A 25,136-nucleotide genomic window follows, 5' to 3' on the forward strand; every position below is an offset into this window, starting at 1 on the left:
TTCTTCAAATGAACTTGGATTTTTGGAGGAAATTCAAGAGAAATCCAAGTTTTGATAAAAATCATCTACTTTCTCATATCTTTGATTTGTTGGATTCTATCTTAATCTTGATATTCGAATTTGATCCTACCATCATCTCCTTGCTCTCGAAGCTTATCCCTAAACGATTTATCTTGAAAACAAAGGAAAGATTTCATTAAACTCACAAAATTCATAAGGAAACATGTAGGAAGTCTTAAAATTTTCATGAAAGAGGAAGCCATCAACATCAAAACAAGGAGGCAAAAAGAAAATTAGCATGGACTTTCTTGAGTCCAAGACAATTTTTCTTTCCTCTTGCAGGTTTTGAAACAAGTTTTTGTTAAAATCTAGAAATTAAATGAATTTTACAATATAGTATACCAAGATATATTATATTGCCACCCTTTCAATCTCATATTTTTGAAAGAAAACTGCTTTTAATTGTCCCAAATTGATACCTTTAAATGTCTCAAGTTGATGAAATAATTGCTCCCTCGGGATGTTTTTGCTGTCACCTCAAGAAAACTACTCTCTTAAACAATCCACTTCTCCCTATGATAGTTTGTTGTCTTTACAAGGATGCCGCTGCCTTGTGGGGGGTAACTTGCTGCTCAATATGGAGAAGTCACTGCTAAGAGGCAAAGGAATTTACTGTCCAAGCGCAGAGATATGGTTGTGTTATTTTGATATTGAAATGAATTCGCTTCTCCTCCTTATATAGGCATCCAATATCATGAAAAGGCATGTCTATTAGAGAGCCAACCTCGTCTTTTTTTGGGCCAATAAAATCATTTTATTTGATTCTTGTCCTTGCCTTTCTAGCATGACCTGATTAAGGGATTGACTGCATGGTTTTTCTTTGTTTATTTATTCATTAATCAAATCACCTTATTGATTTTTTTATCAAACTTCCTCTCTCATTGGGATGGAAATTTAGCACAAAGGAGGAATATGGATTCCTCTTGGGCTGGCAGAAGCTGCCACTCAGAGAGGTTAATTTCACCTTTCAATTTTTTCGAACTCCTTTTCTCACTTAATTCTATTGGTGTTTGTCATGCTCACATTTTACTCATCACTTCATGTATTTGGAGGGGCAAGATTTATGATTTCAGCATCATGGATGCAATGCAGAAATTGATAGGTGGGAGGAATTTTGGATTTCTAGAACTTACCTCCATGAAAACTAATTGTTATTTTAGCCTCCTATTCTCCTCCCTTCTTATACTTCCATTTTGTACCACCTTGGTGATTCAGGATCAGATGTCAATCATAGCAATGCAGGGCGGAAATTAGCCCTACTAGAAGAATCTGGATTCCTCTAGGAGTGGCAGAACCACCACTTCTAGAGGATTTTTCCTCTCCACTTTGGTTTTTCCTCAAATCCAATGTTTCATCAAATTCACCCATCCCTATAACCTTTCATTTCTTGTTGATCTTCACCAAATTATAAAGGCCTCAATTTATGTTTTCATGTGATAAAGGCAAGGTGGAATTTATGTTGCTAAGAGGAATTCGGAATCCTCCCCTCAACTTAATCTCTACTTCAAAAAAACGTTGGCTCAAATGATATTTGATTCTTCTCACTTATAATCAGATTGCCTTCAAACTGTGCTTTGCTCAAGTCTAGGGGCCTCAAACTTGCATTTCTTCACTTCATATAGGTGCAGAATTTGGGCCTTGGGGGTTGGCGGGTTCCACCATGCCTAGAGGAAGCACCTCTTGCCTTTTATTTCAACACTTCAGATTTCGACCACTAGACCTTCCATCTATTCCGTGTTTCCTCTTTGCAATGCAGATTGGGGCCTTAATACATGTTTTTACTCCTTTTTTCCCAATGCAAAAATATGAGGCAGGTGAGGAATTCAGATTACTGAGCACAGGCAGATTCTGCCCTGCCTCGAGAAATTTCTTCTTGGTTTATCTCAATCACCTTTTCATGTCATTTTGAAAGCCATTTTGTATTTTGCAATCTGTCCAAGCTCATGGCATCTTCCCTTAAAGGTTTCCCCCTCATCACGCCTTCAACTTTACCCTCAATAAGGTGGCGAAAATCAGGAGCGGGAGATAAATTTCCCCTCCTTTATTCTCAACCCCTTTAATCTTGTCCAACCACTCCTTTTCAAGCTCAACCCTGCATTGTCTCATCCTCATAATGCCATAATGTGGAAATTTGGGGTTTGCGAGGAATTTTGATTCCTCTAGAGCTGGCGAAGTTTGCCATGCTCAAAATAAATTTCCTCTTGGATGTGCCTTTATGTGTTCATTTTTTTATCTGTTGTTAATTGGTCCTTATAATATTTTTTGCTCTGACATCAATACGTGTATTACTTATGAAATGAAGTCAACCATCCTTTGGTACTTTGACAATGATACATGTTCTCTAAAGTCATCCCTGCTTCCTCCCTAGTGTCGCAAGGTGTCATCTTAAAGCCTTCCTCCTCTGAACTCAAGGAGGTGTCATGTCCCCCTGTCTCTTCTTCCTTAACTTCTTCTGAGCTATCTTCTTTCTCCTTCCATTCTTCAATGCTAAGTGTACTAGTTGCACTTTCTTGTCTAACCTTCTTCCTTAGGGGCTCAAAGTTCCCAATAGTTCATAGGCCAGCTTGCACGGCTCCACTATGTTAGTATGAATAAAGGTGCCCCAATACTTTGGTGTTGCTTGTGTGCGCAATGCATCTAAAAACAAGGCTATAGCATGATGGGGCATGTAAAATGTGTTGTGCTTGAGTTGCAAGAACTCCTTAGTCCTATCAAATAACAATTGTGCCCAGTTGTATATCTTACCATCATTGAGCCCATTCACCTGTCGAAGCATCCATAAGGAAAACGTCAAATGCTTTACTCCCCCCTGTAAGTTTTCTTTTCACCAAATCCATTATACATCACCATTTACAGTTGGCTATAAAGCTTTTATTCAATCCTTTGCTATTGTTTATGCTCCAAATACTATACCATTGATTCTTTGTTAGATCTTGCTTGCTCATAAGCTCCAACAACTGTTTCTTGTCTCCAATGGACATTTTAGATGAGGATTTGGTGGCAGTGTCCTTTGTTCGACACCCAAAAAACTTTACTGAATTCTTTTGAGTAAGACACTATGCCAGAGTAATGCAGATACTTCACTATACACTTGTGTGTGGTTTTGTGGTAGCCATGAACCATAGTATGCAGAACTGGTTTGAATTTTAAATTTTTATCAAATTAAAAATTGGCATGAAAATACTTTTATCTACCTCTGCCTTTCACAGTGCAACCTTTAATATACGATTCTTGTCTGTGGCATCCCACCACACTCTACATTCAGCACTTGTTACACTCTCAAATATGATGTTTTTTGTTGCAAACCTTTCATCCTTGTCCTTACCCTTGATCTTCTATTTGCTTGAAGTTGCCATGGTGTCTTGTGTTTGTAATGGTTTCCCCTTTTGAGCTTTCTAGCGTATGGCAGTGTTGCCTGTTTCAAGGTTCCCATAATTGGTTCTTACCATATCCTTCAATCTCCATAACTCCCTTCTCAGCCTACCAACCCTCTCCATCAATTGTCGACTTCCTCTCTGAGTGTATGGGCCTCTCTTCTCAGCATACGTGCACACTCATCCATACGTTGCCATCCAACTATGAGATTTAAGTAAATTAATCTTACCGTATGTCGTATGGTTCCTCTATGCGCGTGGCATCGTACGGTTGTAACCCCTCGTATGTGTGCACACCTATGTTGTTGCCATCATATGTAAGCTTGTTGCATGTGTACATATATGATCCTAGTCCTTGTACACGTTGTACAGACAGTGTGGCCTATTTGAATTCTGTTGATGTCGTATAGCTTGAGTTCCTTACTTTATCCTATATTGGTTTTCCCATACAGAATGTGCAATTCACTTGCATACCCTTTTCTCCTGTTCGTGTACAAACCCCTCTAAGACTTATTTTCCTCTCTTTGTCATGTGGGTCCTTTATATGCTTTTGGTAGGGTTAACTTGCCACAACTTTTAATAAAGGGTCCTTCCCTTCTTTCTTTTACTTCCTTTATTATTTCTCCATTGGTTATTATTTTTTCAAGTATGAGTTTTTACTCTTTTTTGTTCTTTTTCCATTTTTCTACTTTTAATTTTTCTCAGAAAACTTTTTTTTAAATCCTCACACCTTTTGGTTTGTCTTGCTTTGGTATTTCTTGTTGCTTGGCCTCTACATATTCCCTTTGGCCTCTACATATTCCCTTTGGTATCATGAGTATTGGCCTCCAAAGTATCACATATGATATTCAGCAAATACTCTGAGTAATAGCTTGTGGAATATCAACATATGATATTCACCAAGTACTCAATAAGATTTGACATCGCATCTAATATCATAAGTATTGGTCTCCAGAATATCAACACGTGATATTCACCAAGTACTCAATAAGGTTTGATATCACATCCAATATCAGGAGTATTGGTCTCCAAAATACCAACACATGATATTCACCAAGTACTCAATAATGTAATGGACCATCAAGTGAATAACATTTAACACTTAGTTGCTTATTTAGAAGATGTAGTTCATCGTAGTCTGTTTCAACATTTACATAAAATGTATATCATGATTTAAGTTATTGTAAGATCGTCACCTTTCAATAACTTCTACAAATACAAGTGATAATCATTTGGAAGTCGTCATTTCCCCATAATCTGAACAGGGGGTAGGCCCATTAAATCATGCAGTCAGACGCATGACACCAAAAGTTGACATGAAGTCAAAACTCTCTCTGATTTTGATATGATCAAGATCATTAAAGATTAATTCAAACATATCCTCTATCCGCTTCTTCAAACGGATGCATCAGACTCCCTCTGAACATCAATCTTCTGAGCTCCTTTACCATTTAAAAAGTGTCAGACTCCCCCTAAATTTGATATCAGTCTCCCTTTTCCTACAAGAACATTCTCAAAAGAAAAGATCAAGGCAAATATCTCTTATAGTAAGTATTGAAAATAAAAATTCAAAGAGACTAAAATCATACTCAATATAAGATCTTTCCAATTAAATATAGATAAATGTAAACTAAAGTCATTCCCTCTTATCGAATTTTGAGAATGATCCCATTATTCTAAAATAATATAGATAAATATATATTAATTACATTAATCTATATTTCAACACATTTTTTGCTTATTAAAAATTAATATTCATCAATACTAACATACTGAGCATCATCTTACATCATATATTATCAATTATAATATCTCATATAATGTTTATAGACCATTAAAACGTATCTTATTACTTAACTTTATTGACTCGGTGCTCAAAGTCTTAATTGTGGACCCACTTTGCTCATTTACATGTTTTTAGTGTGGTTGTCCCCTTTTATGATTGATGGGATTAGGTATCCTGTGGTTTTGGATGTGTAAGTACCGTTGTTATGCCAATTTCTATGTATGCCACTGAGCATCCACGTTAATGATCAGCACTCCCTTGATTGTGTGTGAGCAATCACATATATTTGTAGTGCCAGTCTACGAGAGACATAGTTGACGTTAGTTAATTTATCTTCCACATTTCACAAGTCTTCGCTAACTGGGAGTGATTGGATGAAGAAACTCTTAAAACACAATTAATGTTACATAGTCGTGGTATAAAATGGAAGTAGTGTTGACTATTCTTATTCTATTTGGCTGTCTGTCCTTTTCTGCATCTATACTTGTACACGTTGATGTTAATGTTGTTGTACTACTCTTAACATCATACGATGTTCATGTACAATTATCCTCATTCTGCTGGGATTATTTTCTTTAAGCTCTAGTTTAACCAGTTTGGACAACATAAATACTAACTATCAAACTTGCGAGTAACCATTTTCTATTTAAATTGCATCATCATGATCATTTCCATTAACCACACACCTAGCCTGCAAACTTGCCACGGCCACATCAATGTCATCCCAATTTTCGTTTACACCAAGACATGTAGTCTCCAAGTCATTCACTTTGTCGGCCAACCAAGTAGGGCTCGCATGCACCCTATTGATAATAATATTCATTAATGCTAGGAAATTGTTATATGAAGCATATTGATAATAATAATCAAATTGTCGATATATCTTCTAATGCCGAGAACAAGGGAAACAATAATATCCATTAATATTTCATCCAACATAGTAACCCGTCCAAGTTGTTGATTTGCCAACTTTTGAATGCCAATAATGGAAGCATTGGATTTTTGTTGTTTGACAGTCGTTGACTGATCTTGGCAATACGAAGACTTTGTTTGTTCTATTCTCCTGCTTAGCTCAGGTTTTATTCATTGAGCATAGCATAGTTATTATATGCCCAATAGATTCCTATGCAATTTCTGGATTTTTAAGTTTGTCCCAATTACTCTTTTGCAATTTTTGCTTGGGATCTACCTTCAAGTTGTTTAGGCTTTATATAAGGAACCTGCTCTAATACCATGTTAATTTTTAGAGGATCGCTGCAAATGTAATTGTTGCCTGATTGGTATGTGTGTTCCAAGGGCAGTGATCTCTCTTTTTATATTGTGGATGATACATAGAGAGACATGTCCCTTCAAGGGACATGTCTATTCATTTTATTTAATTAATAGAAAAATTAATTATTTAACCACACAAATATATAAATATATATACCTCACACACACACACACACACACACACACACATATATCATATAGATATATAACATATATATACCTTTAGTTTAGTATCAAGAATTTATCCAACTAAAGCGATCAAACATTAGCAAATGCCATCTCCTTCTATGATAGATAAGTCATCTATTTTCACCACCATCTTTAGGCACAACCCTAAGGTTGTGCCATACTCCTTTAAGATGAGCTCTTCTTCAAAATCTCCTTCTAAATTATCCCCTTTTTGTACTTTTTCCTTCTTTTGTTGCTCTTCCACTTCCTTATCAATGTTGTAAGCAATAAATCCCTCTCTTTTTCCTCCATATGGTGCTCGTCAGCTCCAATATCCATTTATTCTTACCCAAAGGATTGGTGGTCAAAATAGAGCATTAGTGGGATGTTTATGTTAAAAACAATAGTCCACCAAGATAATTGGGGGGGGGGAGGCGGTGAATCAGTTATCCATTTAAAACATTTATCAACCTTAATTAATCTTAACCAATCAACCAAAGTAAACAACAACCATAACAAGATACACATACAAAATTACACCAGATATGTTAACTATGAAAACCCTTGATCAAAGGGAAAACCCCCGTGGGAGTGATGCCCACAAGATGATATAATAATACAAATATTCCTTGTTAAAGGATGGACCCTGTTAAGAGTCTATTACAACATTTAGTGCATATGAGTCCCTATTAGGAGACTTTGAATCCCTGTTAGGAGATTCCAACCCTATTAGGAGTTGTAAAAGGCAAAAGGACCCACTGTCCAAACAACTTTTGGGGCAAGACCACTGAACTCACTATCCAATTGATCTTTCAACTATTCCTTGCAAAATAATTGTCTGTAATGTTCTTTGACTTCTTTCCTCTGTCCTGTCAACCAAACCAATCACTATCAGACCTTATAGACCAAGTCACGAACCTCAAATCCAAGTATCAAACCTCGGATCTCACAATAAAACCTTGGCAATGAAGTTCTCTTCAACTTCGCTCTATTCTGCTTCTCTTCGCATTCTGCTCTTTGTGCTTCTTCCAATCATTCACATGTCCCATATCCAATCATTCATAATAAAGGAAAATGTCCTTCCTTAATACTAAATCCATAAAACAATTCCCTGAGTTAGCTATTACACCTTCTCAATTAATTATTATAGGACCTCATTGAGAACACGTTACACTTAGCAATAACATTAATCTTTCGCCTTGTAACTTGAATAACTTTTCGTACGTGTGACACTATGACGAGCGAACTTAGCTACGTCATCCCCAAAATGTCTTCTTCACATCTTTAACTTCGGCTTCTCAGAATAACAACTCTGCTAAGAGATATAACAAGTTTACTAGAACATGCTTATGTAAACTCTATCTTAGAACAGTTTTCACCGATACTTGCATAACTTCTTCCAAACTTAATATCTTATGCTTCCAAGGTTAGTTGCATATACTAGACACTCAATATTATCTCCCTTTAACCTCGCTAGAGAAAGTACTCAACGATCTGTTCGTACCAACTTGATGTTTACCATTGTTCTTCTGTTACCACAAAAAACTGCTATGTTGACATCAATGACAAACACAGTCATGAATGTTACATATCATCATGATAATGATCTAATCATGTTTCTACAATACTCCCACATAGAAGTATCATCAGCATTCATGCTTCCAACAGTTTATGTATTTTTGACACCATGATGCCCTTTACATCCTTCTTGGCCAACCAATCCTCTAAAGTCGTCATAGGTTTGGCCCAGTCATTATCATGTTTGTATGGTTCTTGAGTAATCACAGGATCTTCTTCAATGTCTCTATCTTGACCAATCGTCCAATCACCTTTAGTTACATATCCCAACATGTTGAACTCTGCAATATGTACTTTCCTTTCCCTATATAGTTTCAATTTGGCTCTGTCCACTAGCTCCTTGATAGGCATGTCTTCTAGTGTTGTGAATTATTCCCTTCCTCTCTTACTTTATATGGTCTGAGCCAACAAACTTTGAACTTGTCAGGTTTAAGCTTGTTACGGTCATTATACTTAAGAACTAACCTACCTGAACATAAATTGATCCACAAGATGTGTTTATCATGCCAGAATTTTCTTCTCCATTGAGCCACCTTTGTAGCCCATTGTATAGTCACTCACCTTTCATCCAACTTCATTAGATTGCAAAATCGCTCCTTAACACTTTTTGTACCTCCCAATTTGCTTTCTACTACCACACTAAGGCTTGGTATTATATCTTTTGTAGGTACAACAACCTCCTAGTCAAACATTAGCAGGAACAGTGTGTCTCTTATTGTTGCCTTGTATGTAGTCTAAAACACCCTAAGTATTGTCTCAGGAGTCGTTCTTCCTAGTCCCCATCTTCCACTCCACACGTCGTGTATTATAATTGACACTTCATTTGTAAATTTTGCTTATCAATTTACTCATAGGTAGCACGGGCATAATAGGTTGTCATATACAAAATTATGTTGTCACTCTTGAGCCCTTGGTTGACAAAATGTGTACCTCAGTCACCGGTAATGGATATAGGTATGCCAAATGGGGTGGCTATTTGCTCTATACAAATCGAGTCATGCTCATTATACTGTTATTAGGAAGTGTCCTGGCTTCCACCCATTTTGTTAAGTATTCAGTAGCTACCACAGTGAATCTACATCACCTCGAGATACTTACCTTGAGTGGCCCCACAAAGTCAAGACCCTATCTTTCAAACAATTCTTAAGGTTGGGAGAGAAATAGTGGCATAAAGTATTGTTTCAATGGTTTGCCCACCCTTTGACAAGTATCGCATCCAAGTACCCACTCCCGTGCATCAATACGCAACGTTGGCCACCATAGTCCTGCAAGTAGTACCTTTTGTGTGGTAGAGTCCAGCCCCATGTGTCCTCCTACTAACCCTTCACAGGATTCCCTCAATACACTTGGAAGATCTTCCTCTAAGACGCACTGACATAGTATGTTGTCTAGTCCCCTCTTGTATAGTAGGCCACAGATTAATTGGAATGTTTTACTCAAGTGTCAGCTTCCTATGTTCACTTACACTCCCTTGGATGATGGGCTTATTTACCAAGTACATTAGTGCTTGGTAGTCCACATAGAACCTGAAAGTTGTGGCAAGGAGATAATGCCAGAATTTTTTAGCCGAACAATACCCAAGGCCTCCCTTTCTGTTTTACTATAGTTTCTTTCTGCTTTTGACAGTAATTGACTTGCAAAATATATTGGGTGGTCTATCCCTCCTGTACCTACTTGTACCAAGGCGACCCCAATGGCATAATTGGAGGCATCCACATGAACATGGAATTCTTTGTCCCAGTCTGGATAGGCTAGAATTGGTGTGCTTAGCAGTCTTGACTTTAATTCTTATAATGTTGTTTCTTGTTTCGTACCCCCATGTGAGCATCTATTATTTTTGAGCAATTTGCTCTGTCATAATTTTCCTTCTTTGATGGGAAAAGAACAAATCAATAGGTTGCTGATGTAAATCGATTGTTCTCTGTAGATTTCATATTGACTGGTTAAGGACTCTTTTGTGGAGCACTGTAATTTTGATTTTTCAATATAAAATTGCAGGTTTTGTGGGCTGGGTTGTTTCCCTATGTTCAAGATGATTTTTCCCAGGATATATTGATTGTCCAGTGAGTTTTTCTATTTTTGGTTCTATTTTTAACAGTGTGAAACCATAGTTATAGCTTTCTGTTCCCTGAAACACTTCTGGTGCACTACTTTCATTGGAAGGTATCACTTGGAATTGAGAATTGCAACATGAGGCAAAATGGTCATTTGTAGAAGTTTAGTACTACAAAATATTTTGTTCAATTTTGCTTCTAATCCTTATCGGAGCAATGATCAATGCATTGACCATGGCAGGTAAAGGGATCAAAACCCCAAAGTTGTCATGCGTTGAGTAGGCAATTATTGTAGGACAAGACACTGACTAGTAGAAGAGCAAAAGAATTTGGAAAAGGAAAGGCTGCACCATTTTATATGTGATAAGTGGACAGGTAGCAAAAATAAGACTCTTCAACTTCTTGGTCGCTTCAGGAGGATAGCTAGTATCTTTAAAATCACTTGATGTCTTCAATGAAATTAAAAAGCAGTGAACTTGTGCAACATGTTGAACAAGGTGGTAATGGAGGTGAGAGTGAAAAATGTCGCTCAAATTGTGACTAACAATGCAGTAGTTTATGTGGTAGCCAGCAGTCTTTTAGATGCAAGACATTCAACATTATTTTGAAGCTCTTGTCATGCCCAATGGCTTGACCTAGGCCTACTCTTGACAACAAAGGGAAACCAATTTGGGTTAAGAATACGATTGAAGATCTAAAGAATATCACGAAGTACATTTACAACCACACTAGTTCTAAATCTTATAAGAGAGTGGACTGATGGTAAGGATCTTGTGCCATCAAGAGTCATACACTTTACTACTCATCTCCTCACCTTACTCTTGACAACAAAGGGAAACTAATTTGGGTGAAGAATATGATTGAAGATCTAAAGAATATCACAAAGTACATTTACAACCACACTAGTTCTAAATCTTATAAGAGTGTGAACTGATGGTAAGGATCTTGTGCCATCAAGAGTCATACACTTTACTACTCATCTCCTCACCTTGCAATGTATATTAGCTCAAATGCCCACCCTTAAATGCATGTTTGTGAGTGAAAGAGGGTTGAAGAGTACCTATTGTAGAGCAACTGAAGTAAAGAAGGTCACAAAGACTTTTTTTATGATAGATTAGCAAAAGTCAAGAAGGAGATCACCAATGTAAGTTTTCAAACTTTGATTTTTTAATCTAATATTACAATTTGCTGATTTTGTTAAATTTTAATATTTTGATGTTAGAAATTGGTTAAAGTTCTACAATTGGTGGATGAGGGTCAAAACCCCATAGGATATCTATATGAAGTCTTGGATAAGGCAAAATTGGAAATTCAGCATTTGTATGCGTAAAACAAGACCAAATATGAACCATGTAGCACATAATTGATCGAAGGAAGAACTGAAAACTCCAACATATTCATTTTGCTGCCCTATAACCTTGAATTGTATTTTTCAAGTACTTTCAAAAGCAGAGATGCAGATGTTCATTTTGGCCTTGACAAATGTATTAAGACATTGATATATATAACAATTGTTATCATTGTAAATTTGTGGTGGGACAATTATGTGCCACAAACCTAATCTCCAAAAGCTTGTCATTTGCATTTGTCTTGACCTTGTAGTGCTTCTAATTATGAATGTAACTAGAGTGTTTTAGAGGTCATTCACACAAAAAACTGCAGTTAATTGACTCAAACGTGGTTGAATGACCTTGTCAATGTGCAGTGCAACCTTAAGTTGCATGAAAGAAGGTGCAAGGGTGGTTCATACAAAGCAGTTGACCTTGATGACACTGATCCATATTCTTATTGGATTGTTGAGCATGATGATGCTGATGTGGATCCATTGTTGAAAGGGAGAGGGAAATAGATGAATGGGAAGCAAAAGTGGCAACATATTAGCAAGCAGAAGGTGAGGTTGGTCAGCCATAAGATACAAATTCTCACGTACACTGCTTGATCCTACCACTATAGTGTGTTTTCAAGGCCATCCACACAAGAAAACTGCAGTTGATTAACTCAAACATGGTTGAATACCTTCTCAATGTGCAGTACAACCTAAAGAAGGGACAAGGGTGGTTCACACAAAGCACTTGACCTTGATGTCGTTGATGGAACACTTGTTGAGACTATTATATGGATATTGTAGCTATAACATCTACTTTAGCAACACCAACATAGCAGCAACAAACTTTCTTGAGCTTTGGTCATAGACAAAATTTATGATTTATAATTTTCATTGATGCCAAAACTTGATAATCATATTTATTCCCTATTTAGAAATAGCACTTACTTTTGGTCTATGATATGTATCAAACTCAAATTTTGATTTTTATATGACAGAAATTAATAATATGATCTAAAAAATCAGTATACATGTGTTCTTTTGACAAAAATTTTGAAAAATTGTGAATTTCAAACGTTTAATAAATTTGCCAAGTTATTGTTGAGTTATTGCTAAGTTTATTATTAAAAGAAATTGGTCCTCTCAAATTATAGCTGAATCCAAGTTTTTGAACTATGATCTCGTAACTTGGAACAATGCTTGTAATCTTTTACAACCCTATTATAAAGGTTTTATTGTTGGAAATAGGAGATACTATCAGCTCTTGAATCATGCAGAGATTTTGTATTAATGATAGGCTTTGTCATTGATATCTACATATGTTCTTTGGTTTATGACACTCAGATTCTGAATATCGCGGGTCAATAATCAGTTCAGTGCAAGCAGGGGTTGACAGATTTGAATATGCAAACTTACATTTGTGTAGAAAAATCAGTGTAGACAACATGTCTATGTCCGTTGTACTTAATGTAGTATTCTGGATGAGTTATAGTTTGTTTTGTGAATACTGGTAGGTAGCAAACCAGTTTGCAGGAAAATATGCCAAAGGCAGTCGCAGTGTTTTTGCCATATCTTAATGTTAGTGAGCATGGAAGATAGTAGAAGACTTGATTGTAAACAATGTTCTGATTTGTGACACATTTAACTTACTCTAGAAAGGTGGTTGGTGTGTAATGTGCGATGTATTTTACTGGCAGCTGACTGGAACATTGTGGCATGTGAAATGCTATTGGCAAATGATAAATTCGTATTGTAGCGTGTGGAACACTTCATGTAATGTTTGTATAACTGCTTTTGAAGGCATGTATGGGTTAGAACCTTCTAACAACAGTTCAAGATCTCCTTACAGAATTTGTCCTTTAACAGGAACTATTGCATAAATGCATTATTTGATTCCTAACAAGGTCACATCCTTTTACAAAGAACTTATTTATTAGTACATTATTTTGTGGGTGTCATCCCCGCCAAGGTTTTTCCCTATGATCAAGGGTTTTCCTCAATTACAAAAATCAGTGTGTTAGGGTATATGGTTTCTTATTGTTGTTCATTATTGTTTTAAATGTTGGCGATCAGTTTTATAAGTTTGGAATTAATTATATTTTCTCACAACTAATTCACCCCCCCTCCCACAATTGTGGTGTGTGGACTTTACTTCTTAACAATTGGTATCATAGCAGCATGTCCTCTTTGAGAAGGAAGTTTAGCAGCTTGAGGAGATCTGCAATGGCATATAAGAAGGAGGGTCCTATATTTGATGGAGATAATTATGGCAGCTGGAAGAACAAGATGAAAACACATCTGACCTGTATAGGAATAGATTATTGGATGATCACAAAGAATGAGACTGTTGTCAAGACGAAGAGCGAGCTATCGTCATGCACAAATGAAGAGGAAAAGGCATTTTAGTACAACATGATTGCAAAGGAAGCCCTTGTTACATCCCAACTTTTTACTCAATTTAAAAATGTCCATAATAGCCGTTGAGGTTTCACACGAAGTCAGTTGACAAGTAAAATTAATTATGTGAAATGGTAAGATGGTTAGTTGTTATAATTTTCATATGAAGACGACATGTTAGTTAATCATTATGATGCTATTATATTGTTATCTTGAAATCTTGGGAAGTTGGTTATTCATCTTGGGAAGTGAAATGGTGGTTAGCCGTTATGAAGATTATGAATAACAACTTGTTATGATAATTTTGATTTTGTTGAGGATTATGATATAATCACGCAGAATTTCCTGCCTTGCAAGAGCATGTCAAAGGGGGGGGTGGAGGCAAAGCATTGCCAGAAAGGAATTGGGCACAGGGGGCACCACCATCACTGGGCAAATAGGTATGAGTCTTGAACCACCATGACTAAGGGAAAAGGGCTAGGCAAGCAAGAGTGTATGTTAGACGACAATGAGCTAACCGATTAATTTATATATCACATAATAATTAGAGAAATCACTAAGCATAAATTGAAATATAATTTAAATTGTTAACTTTGACCATTGTGGAGTCTCCTGAGTCTATTGACACCATGAAATTATGACATCCATACTTGCGTATACATGTATATGTATATGTGCATATATCAATATGATGATATAAAATAGATATATAATTAAAATACATGCACATGTGTGTAAACATGTACATGCAATTGGAGATGGCAAAATACCATGATGCCAAAATATATTTTATATCATGTGGAAGGGGGGACTCTTATATTTATATTCCAAACAAAAGCGTCGCCACCTTTTATCAGCATTGGTTTATTTAAATTTGAATTCATAATATTCTTGTAATTGCAAGTCAAGCTTCTTGTAACCATAGTGGGAAACTATATTTCCATCCCCCGCGGTAGAGAGAGCTCTCTCTTCCTCACGCATTCTCCCTCTCCATTTTCGTGTTTTCTCTCCAATTCTCCTTTTCTCTATTTGCATCAAGAGTATATCATAGAAATTCAAAACCAAGCTACTCGTGTGGAGCTATAGATTTCATAGTGATTGTTCTGCACCAACACCTGGTCTTATATCTTCTTCTATAACCAGGTCATGTATTTTTCAATCATGTCGTTTACATTGTGAATAAAGCAATATTGATGGGTCATATAACTTCCACCATGTTATTTGCATTGTGTGAAATGCATTTTCAATTCAAGAAAGATTCATTTTTCCTTTTAAATGTAGTATTAGTATTGAGTATTGAGCTCGATTAGCACTGAGAGGCTACAGCCTGCTCCTAATTTCACACTCCTATTTTGGATCAGTTGTTAACTTAAGTATTGACTACTATAAGATTGGGACAAGGCATGCCCTACCAATGCAATCATATAATACTTTATGTTGTGTAAAATCTGCCTCGAAATATCCTCTGTTTTTGTCTGCTGTTTGACATGTACCAGTTGTGAATGCTTTAAAAATGGTTTCAAAAACATTTCTGATTTAAAAGAATCTCATGATTATCTGCAATCTCCTAGGATGCACCCAAGGCCGGTAGAGTCAAATATAAATGGGTGAAGAGGAGAGAATCCTGCAAAAGAAAAGAAAATTATTTTTTCAATGTCTTAAATATATGATCAATTAAAGATAGAGATTGCACAAGTCCAAGTCAGCTCATGATTGTCCAAGTATGCTCAACTGTCAAGTCGAGCGATGGGTTGATACTCTATACCAAGATACTCAATGGTAGAACATGGTGTTCCCTATCTATTTCTGGGTAGGGAGGGCCTTTTGACATGTACAAGACAAAGATAAGTAATGCATTTAAACATCTGTTGGTAACAGGTACTTTACTTTTATGATATTTGAAATTACAAGTTGAAGATAGATTGATTTATATCGTTGAATCAATTAATCCCTTCAATGAAGTCAACTTTCTCGTAAATGTAATTGGTAACCAGTTAGATCAATTGATCTTCCAATTGAAGCTTGAGATAGGCCTACTTGATGGTTATTATAACTATACTTCTTTTATGTGAATCATGAAAATGAACGTATCTTCTAAACTATACGTTATTTCCATAATTAGCAATAGGAAAGAAAAAGGATGATACGGTGGTATTTGATACCCTAAATGGTAATTGACATTTTGATAGTGGTATAACTATTTGTGCCCTAAGTGATATGTGTGGACTAACCTAGATTTTGCAGAGGTTGCCCTAGGCAAACTCTAATTTTGGAATTTAGGGTATGGAAAAGTTAGATCCTCTATTTAAAATTATTGATGATGCCTTCAAATGTTAGTTATGATAATTCAGTTAAACTAATTGTAACTGTTAATCTCTTTCACATGAACATATAAGACAACTGTTTTAACTACCTTCTCATGCTCATGAATATGGAAAAGTAATTGTGCTCATTGATATGATAGTTGTTAACCGAAGCCCAAAAAAGGTGGATCCTACAAGCCTAATTAGTGCACTATTTGAAGCATAGTTTATAGAGGTAAAAGGACTTGCTATTGCTCATGATATTTGGGTTAAATTAGAGAAATTGTATGAAAGCAGACAAATATACAAAGAAGGCGAAGTTGCAGAACAAGAAAGCAAGATTAGAGAATGCTAGAATACAAGAAGATGAAACCATCAGAGCCTAAGTACAAAGAATCATTGAGATTGTAACAGGGATAGAAAGCACTAGAGGAATTATGCTTGGGGATAAGGTAGTATAGTAAATTATTAGATCTTGGACACCATCCTATAAGAACAAAGTTAATGTTATTGAGGAAGTTAATCCTCTCATCAAAGGATTCAACGAGGAGATGCTAATTGGAAAGTTACAAGCTTTTGAAATTGCTAAATCGAAAGATTCTTTACCTAAAGTTGAAATTGTATTTAAGGCTAGTGTACATAAGGATAAAATGGTACTAACAAAAAGTGTGAGCACTAGTCGCAAAAACCTTGGAGATTATGCCAAGAATGGGGTAGAAATAGAAGAAGAAGAAAGAAAGATGGATAAACTTAAAGCTTTGATCATGAAAAGCGAATAAAAAGGTAAGGGAATATTTAAAGGCAAGTTACCTATAGTATGTTATTCATGCAAGAAAATTGGTCACGTTGCATCAAGATGTCTTAAGTTTAGGCCTAGACCCTACAAATCAAAATTTCCTAAAGAATCAGCATAGTAACAGGGAGACACGTCCCCCACTTTTTGCCCCATGCACCAGGGAATTGGGGACTTCATTCCCCTGTCCCCAGTGGTGCCACCAGATTCCACCACCTCCCCCGAGGATGGAGGGATGTCCCGGTGTTAACTATTTGCTGATTTGACTATTTATGTTCAATGTTTGTTGTTCCAATTCAACGCAATGTTCAAGTATTTACTCTTTTACATCTTTATATCTTATATTGCAATAAATTTGTTCATAACTATCATCTTTAGTACCATATGTATAATATATACAACCCCTCCCCAATCCCCCTGTCATCCCTCATGCCATCCCCAAATTAAGGCCCTTTTGTCCCTCTGTCCTGGAAACTTGTCCCCCCTATTTCCCTTTCCCCCTGTCCCCTAGGTTGGTGTAACTATGAAAGAATGTCTTTATGTTAGTGATGAAGAGATTGAGATGAAGGAAATAAATTTTGAGAACAGTGATACTAAGGATGAGATAGGATTTGTTGCAATTAGAGATGAGAGTCGTGTTAAAGAAGAAAAAGCATTAGTTTCACATGTAGAAAAGAAGAAATCAGATTGGATTATAGACAGTGGATGTTCACATCATATGAAAGGTGACAAAGACAAGTTTGTGAAGCTGAAAAGGTTTGATGAAGGTGTTGTCAAATTTGGTGACAATACACCTTGTTTAATAAAAGGAAAAGATTCTAGAGCACTTGATGGTAAGGCTAACACAAATAATGTCTTATTGGTTAATGGCTTGAAAATTAGCTAAGTGTTGAGCAGCTTGTAGACAAGGGTTACCATTTACAATTCAAAGATGGAAAATGTTCAATCAAAGACAAATCAAGGAATGAGATTGCAATTGGTGTTAAAACCAGAGGTAATGTATTTCAGTTAAATCCTTTTGAAGTAAGTTGTTTTATTGCAAAATTTGATGACAATTGATCTACCTAAGATTATGAAATCCACAAACATGATGTGTAAGCCTGTAAGGAATGTGTGACGGCAAAGCAATCAAGGAATACATTTCAAAGCAAAGCACTACTGAAGGAAAGTTGGAATTGGTCCACACAGATCTATGTGGTCCTAAAAAGACAAGAACATTCTATGGTGAGAAGTATATTATTCTTTTTGTTGATGATTACACTAAAATGATGTGAGTTATTTTTCTAAGAGAGAAGTCTGAGGCATTTGATAAGTTCAAGATATTTAAAGCTAAAGTTGAAAATGCATCTAAATTTAAGATAAAACATTTAAAGTCTAACATAGGAGGAGAGTTTAAATATGATAAGTTCAATGCATCTTGTGAGGATCATGGAATTCGTAGACCGAATTCATCCCCTGGAACAGCAAAGCAAAATTGAGTAGCAGAGAGAAGAAACAAAATTGTTTGTGATACAACTAGAGCAATGTTACTTGAAGGTAATATAGCGCATGTACATTGGAGAGAAGCAATAAGTATTGCAGTATAGACCTTGAACAGAGTTCAGATAAGGCAAGGAAGAAGTAAAACATCTTAAGAACTTTGGATTTGGTCATGTGTCTACAATGAAATACTTTAGATTCTTTGGAAGCAATGCTATATCAAAAGAGATGATGAAATAGGGAAGCTTGATCCTAGAAGTGATGAAGGTATATTTCTCGGTTATTCTACTAAAAGTAAAGCTTACAGATGCTATAATTTAAGAGTAAAGAAAATTGTTGAAAAAGCAAAAATAAGAATTGATAAAAGATATTACGTGCAAAAGAGAACATCTAATTATATCTCAAATGAGGATACTAATCAGGCGAGCACAAGTCAAAGACTAGTTCAAAATCAAAATGCAGAAAACCAACAATTCTCTGAAATTGATAATGGAGTTCATGTTCATTGAAGAGCCGAGAGAAGAACAGAGAACACCAAGGTATGTTGTTTTGAAACATTTTGATGAACAGATTGTTAGAAATGCAAGTAGAGGAGTAATGACAAAAGGTAGAATGAGAAATGAAATATATTTGATCTCACAATTTGAACCTATGAATACTTATGAAGCATATAAAGATGAATCGTCGATTAATATTCTATGAAGGAAGAACTAGAACAAATTGAAAAGAACAATACATAGGAATTAGTTCCTAGGCCTAAAGACAAGAATGTTATAGGAACTACGTAGGTATTCAGGAACAAGACAAATGAGCAAGGAGAAGCGGTAAGAACAAAGCAAGACTGGTATATAAAGGCTATTGATTTTGGAAAAACATTTGATTTTGGAAAAACATTTGCTCCTCTAGCTAGATTAGAAGCAGTTAGACTATTTTTTGCATATGCAGCTAACAAAAAATTTAAAGTGTATCAGATGGATGTTAAATCAGCTTTCTTGAAGGGTGAATTGGAGCAAGAAGTATACATTGAGAAGCCAAATAAATTTCCATTGACAGAGCAAGAAGAAATGGCATGTAAACTTAAGAAAGCCCTTTATGGATTGAAGCAAACTCCAAGAGCTTGGTATGCGAGGTTAGATAAACACTCGTTGCATTTGGGATTTAAGAAATTAAGTGCAGATGGTAATTTATATCTAAGAGTTAATTTAGATGGACTGTTGATCATTACTGTTTTTGTGGATGACATTCTTTTTTGGATGAAATGATGAAGTAACAAACTTTCTGATGTCATGAAATGAAAGGTGTTTGAAATGTCTATGATAGAAGAAATAATATACTTTCTTGGATTGCAAATAACTCAGACTAAAGATGGTATCTTTATATCTAAAACTAAGTATCTTCAGGAATTGCTAGTGAATTTTGGTATGGAAAATTGCATATCAGTTGGGACAACCATGGTTACAAGGTGTAAATTCATTACTACTAATGATTCGCCTAACACCATTCAGACAAGGTACATATCTGTGATTGGTGGTTTACAATACTTAACTCATACTAGACCTGACATAGCATATGCAATGGGTATTCTAGGACGATATCAGGCAGAATCTAAAGAAGCACACTTAGCAGCAGTAAAAAGAATTTTCAGATATTTGAAAGGGGCTTTAGAATTTGGTTTATGGTATGATAAATCAAATGATTTCACATTATATGCTTATACTAATGCAGATTGGGCAGGAAATCTTGATGACAAGAAAAGTACAAGCGAAGGTACATTTTTTTTAGAGGAAGTTTGGTTTCATGGCTAGTAAGAACCAAAATTGTTTATCACAATCTATTGTAGAAGCAGAATATGTGACAGCAACATATAATTGTAATCAATTGGTGTGGATGAATGAAAAAGATGCTAAAGTATATTGGTATAACTTTTTTCAAACCTGTCATCATGCATTGTGATAATACAAGTACTATTACCATGTCAAAAAACCAATATTACCTTCAAAGACTAAACATATTGCTATCAAGTATCATTTTCTGAGAGATGAAGTTATAAAGAAGAAAATTAGATTGGAATATGAGAGCACAAAAGAGCAAGTAGCAGATATCTTTACGAAGCCTTTGCCTTATGTGAGTACAAAAGAGCAAGTAGCAAATATCTTTACTAAGCCTTTGCCTAAGAGCACATTTGTATATCTTAGAGGCATGCTTGGGGTGGCCCCTCCTTATGAAAAATAATTAATGCAAGGATGCATCAGTCCAATATGTTTAGAGCACATTCATTCACCTAAACGTGATGCTTGGTACTGCTCCTTAGGGGGAGTGGTCACATGGTGCAGAGCTAAACCTAGAGCTCTTATTTGATCAAATTTTGATAACAGTGTTTGTTGGCACTTGACATTGTTTTTGGTTATAGATTGGCTTAATCCAATACAAGTATTTTGATCAGAGATTGCACGTATTTCTTAAGGAATGAAATCAGTATGACACACAGAGAGATGGAGAGATATATTCCTTATGGGGAGAGATTGTTGAGAAGACTGATATTTGAAATTTTGTCACCTTCACTATTGACGTCCAAGGGGGAGAGAATCTGTGAAAAACCTTTCATCAGAGAAGGTAGGTGTGTGAGAAGCTTGATGACTATATCTGTTGAAGATATTCAAAAATTTGTATTTTGATGATTACTTTTGGATTGATAGTTTTTCACCATATGTTGCCATCAATGCCAAAGGGGGAGATTGTTGGAAATAATAGATATTGCTGGCACTTGAGTGATGCAGAGATGTTGTATTAATGACAGATTTTGTCATTGACATCAACATATGTTCTTTGGTTTATGATAGACTCAAATTTTGTATATCGCAGGTCAGTAATCAGTTCAATGCAGGTAGTGGTTGAGAGATTTGAATATGCAAGCTTACATTTGTATAGGAGAATCAGTGTAGACATCATGTCTATGTTCGTTGTACTTTATGTAATATTCTGGATGAGTTAAAGTTGGTTTTGTGAAGGTTGGTAGCAGACTAATGTACACAAAAATATGTCAGAGGCAATTGCAGTGTTTTTGCCATATCTTGATGGTGAGCATGACTTAATGTTGGCAAGCATGGGAGATGGTAAAGGACTTGTTTGTGCCTGTATCTTCAGTTTTGTGTGCCATTTGACTTAGTCCGAAGAGGTCGTCAATGTGTAATGTGTGATGCCTTTTACTAGCAGCCAACTGAATCATTGTGGTATGCGAAATGTTAATTTCATATTGTAACATGTGAGACACTTCATGTAATGTTTGTATAATTGCTTTTAAAGGCGTGTATGCCTTAGCATGGTCCTATATGATTAATTGTACATTGGGGAAGTCCTTATAGACCTACCTAATTAATTATTTGAAATGGGTATAAAAGAAAGTTCATTTCCTCGTGGGAATGCATGGCATGGGATCTATAGATGCGAGCCTTGATGTTGGATTGTCAGAGCAGAGCAGAGAAGTTGTTTGGATGCTTGTGAAGAGGTGTGAGTGGAATCTATCATTCGCAGGACTACTTCAAAGGAACTATTTTAGCAAGTAAGTTGCATATCAATCAATTCATATTGTTGGATTTGTTAACCATTTGTAAAGGTTGTTTAACCTTTTGTCCTTTAAGCAATGAGCTAGGGCAGTGTGTCTTTTGTTCTCACCAACTCCTAAAAGGGTTAGAACCTTAACATGGGTTCCAGGTCTCCTAGGAGGGATCTATCCTTTAACAATGACTGTTGTACTAAATGCACTACATTTCACTCCTAACAAGGTCACATCCTTTCACAAGGAACTTATAAATTAGTACACTATTTCGTAGGTGTCATCCCCACCAAGGCTTTCCCTTTTGATCAAGGATTTTTCTTGAGAACAAAAACCAGTGCATTATGGTGTATGGTTTCTTATTGTTGTTCATGAGTGTTTTGATTGTCGGTGATCAGTTTTATTAGTTTACAGTTAATTATATTTCCTCGCAGCTGATTCAACCCCCCGCCCCCCAGTCGTCATGTGTGGACTTTACTTCTTAACACATATAATGATTTCCCAGGTCCTGGTCATATGTGTAGTTCACTAGTTCACTGAACTTTTTATCTATGCCCAAAAAAATCAAACAAAGATAGCTTCACTAACAACAACAAGTAAATGAATAACAAAGATACATGGAGATGTAATTCAGAGGCGAATAACAACCATAATTTACTTAGATTGTATAATGTTGTGGATACTTAGCAGATAGCATGAAATGACAATATACTAAATTTGAGGAGAACACGAGAAAATGAGGAGAAGAATAAAAAAGATTCTAATGTGCAATGATTGCATATTTGCAAATCAACATAATCGTTATGAAGGAATACCATGCGAGAAATACATAAGAATAAATTATAATATTCTACCGTGCAAAGATTCCATCCATGCAGATAAGCTTTAGTCAATAGGAAGGAACTGAGAGTATAAGATAGAGATGCCAAGCAACAACCAATCCTAGCACTGAATTTACTGTATCATGACTTGGTTGTGTATCTTGAGTCTTGCCTATTATTGTCATTTGTAAACATCAAAATAACCACTGTTTCTTTTGTAGAAGTTGGAAACGAATAAGAAGACATTTAAGAATTAACAGTTCATTGCAGTACTGTATTCTCTGCGAAGAATGGAAGAAAGATAATCAAAACAGCAAGCTATCCTGGAGAAGTACCTCAGTCGGAAGCTCTCTAATAATGAGGGCTGTTTGGGTATTCCCCTCACAAAGATTCCCCATTTTGTCTTGAAATTGGATATCCACTTTGCTGATCTCACCTTCAATCACCTCGCAGATTATCCGTTTAGTGTTTAAGTGCCCAAAATTCACCACTTGGGCACAAGCATATCCGTTTGCATGATACCATCGTTGAACCCGATCTCTGATTTCTTGAAGAAGCCTTGCAGATAATCTGTATTGTCCGCGAACCATTCGACTAACCTCTCTCTCTACAGATGCTGGAATCAGGACATGCTTGGTTCTCTTAACACGCCGTTTGTACTCGTGTTTCATCTCCCTGTAGTACCTCTTCTTTTCCGCCGCATCCCAATTTGGGTCAAACTCTCTGACATTTCCCGTAAGAAAGCCTACATTGACAATACGCACGCTATCTGCACCTCTCCAGGAATTCTCGGTAAAATTAATTCTCAGCTTGAGGGTTCCATCTGGTACAGTGTAGGCTTCCATTTCCAAAGCTGAAAACATACCGCTGTTCTTAAGATTGGTATATTCGTCTATCAAATCATCTCTTCTATATATTGCACCAGGTTGAATATTAAACATCTCATAAAAACAATCGCCAGTGCTCTTATCTATAATTCTGTATTCTCTTTCATCATAGATCTCAACATTCGAGATCTTGTATCTTTTATGATAAAATAACCTATTTATTGGGATACCCAGGCCATCCGACATACCATGTTTATCAAAATCCTCAGAGTTATCCTCTTTCCTATCATCAGCTAATGCTGCACTGATTTTTGCCCAGAAATTGCCACCACCATCGCCTCCTCCTCCCCATCCATCCATCCATCCTCCTCCAGTTCCACCTCCAGGAGGACCCGCGAGCTGAAGAATGATGCCTGTAGCAATGCCAACGCCTAAAGTCCCTCCAATACATGTAAACTTTTTGGATTCAGACTTGTTAAGTCCAAACCCATTGGTCCGGCAGCCCAAATCATCACTATTGTGACTAGGCACGGAAGAAGCCCGAATGGTGTTTCTTGCAGACACTGTCCTGTTCGCCCTCTGCTGGTTGAAAGGAATAGCAGGGGCCACGCTTGTACTCGAAAGCTGAAAGCTGTGCTTCATTGTGCTGGAAGACATCCTGAAACCTAATCCATTTGCAGGAATACATAAGAAGCCCGTTATCCAAAAATTAGTTCAGATAAACCATAACCTACTAATTTGGGCAGAAATCCTTTCGCAGCAAAATGTAGAGATATAAAATGCTTGAACTTACAGGGTAAATTAGTTTGGATGGCTGTAAAATGAGTGTAATCTACAACTCCTCTCCGCCAGGACCTAACCGAGCAAACCACAGAAGCCTATCCTAATCTCATAGGAATTCTCGAGAAAATGTCCTCCAGCGGCACTCGTGGTGCTACTATATCGACTCTACTAATCAAAGATTTTCAATCAAATTTACTTAAAATGCAATCTTAGTGTCGCGAAAATAATGTTCGGAGTTCGTAGGGTTTTTCTGAAGTAAGATTTATGAGTTTTAAGATTAGAATGTGTGAGATTAGGTTGGATGCACAATTTTCGTTCAAAGAGATAATGAATGAATGATTGATTTTAATAACGTTTAGAAAAGCACACCACTAGAGAGGGCCGGAGGATGTGTAGAAAGGATAATTTTTTATTTCTGAATAATAGAATATCGACCATATATGATATTTGAGACGAATGCAATTTTTTTATTAGAAGGTAATTGACATGTTAAATTGTAAGGCTAATTTACTAATTTTTTTTTTATAATAGAAGATCAAGTATATAATGATTATGAGAAGAATG

The 25,136-nt window shown here is 36.2% G+C and overlaps 1 protein-coding gene across 1 annotated transcript in view; it reads right to left on the minus strand.

Annotated features, from left to right (window-relative positions):
- LOC149536957 (protein TOC75-3, chloroplastic-like) overlaps positions 1-24,890 on the minus strand; it is a 75,230-nt gene extending 50,340 nt beyond the window's left edge. Inside the window, exons 1-2 of the mRNA XM_089806592.1 lie at positions 24,583-24,890; positions 23,298-24,454 (exon numbers count right to left, since the gene is read on the minus strand). Coding sequence (XP_089662718.1) covers positions 23,298-24,446 — 1,149 coding nt within the window. The 5' untranslated portion in view covers positions 24,447-24,454; positions 24,583-24,890. The remainder of the gene's footprint in view (positions 1-23,297; positions 24,455-24,582) is intronic.
- Between the last annotated feature and the right edge of the window lie 246 nt (positions 24,891-25,136).

Source organism: Cupressus sempervirens, chromosome 10 (assembly GCF_028749045.1).
Source record: "Cupressus sempervirens isolate cs-2001-9-10 chromosome 10, ASM2874904v1, whole genome shotgun sequence".
Lineage (NCBI taxonomy): Eukaryota > Viridiplantae > Streptophyta > Pinopsida > Cupressales > Cupressaceae > Cupressus > Cupressus sempervirens.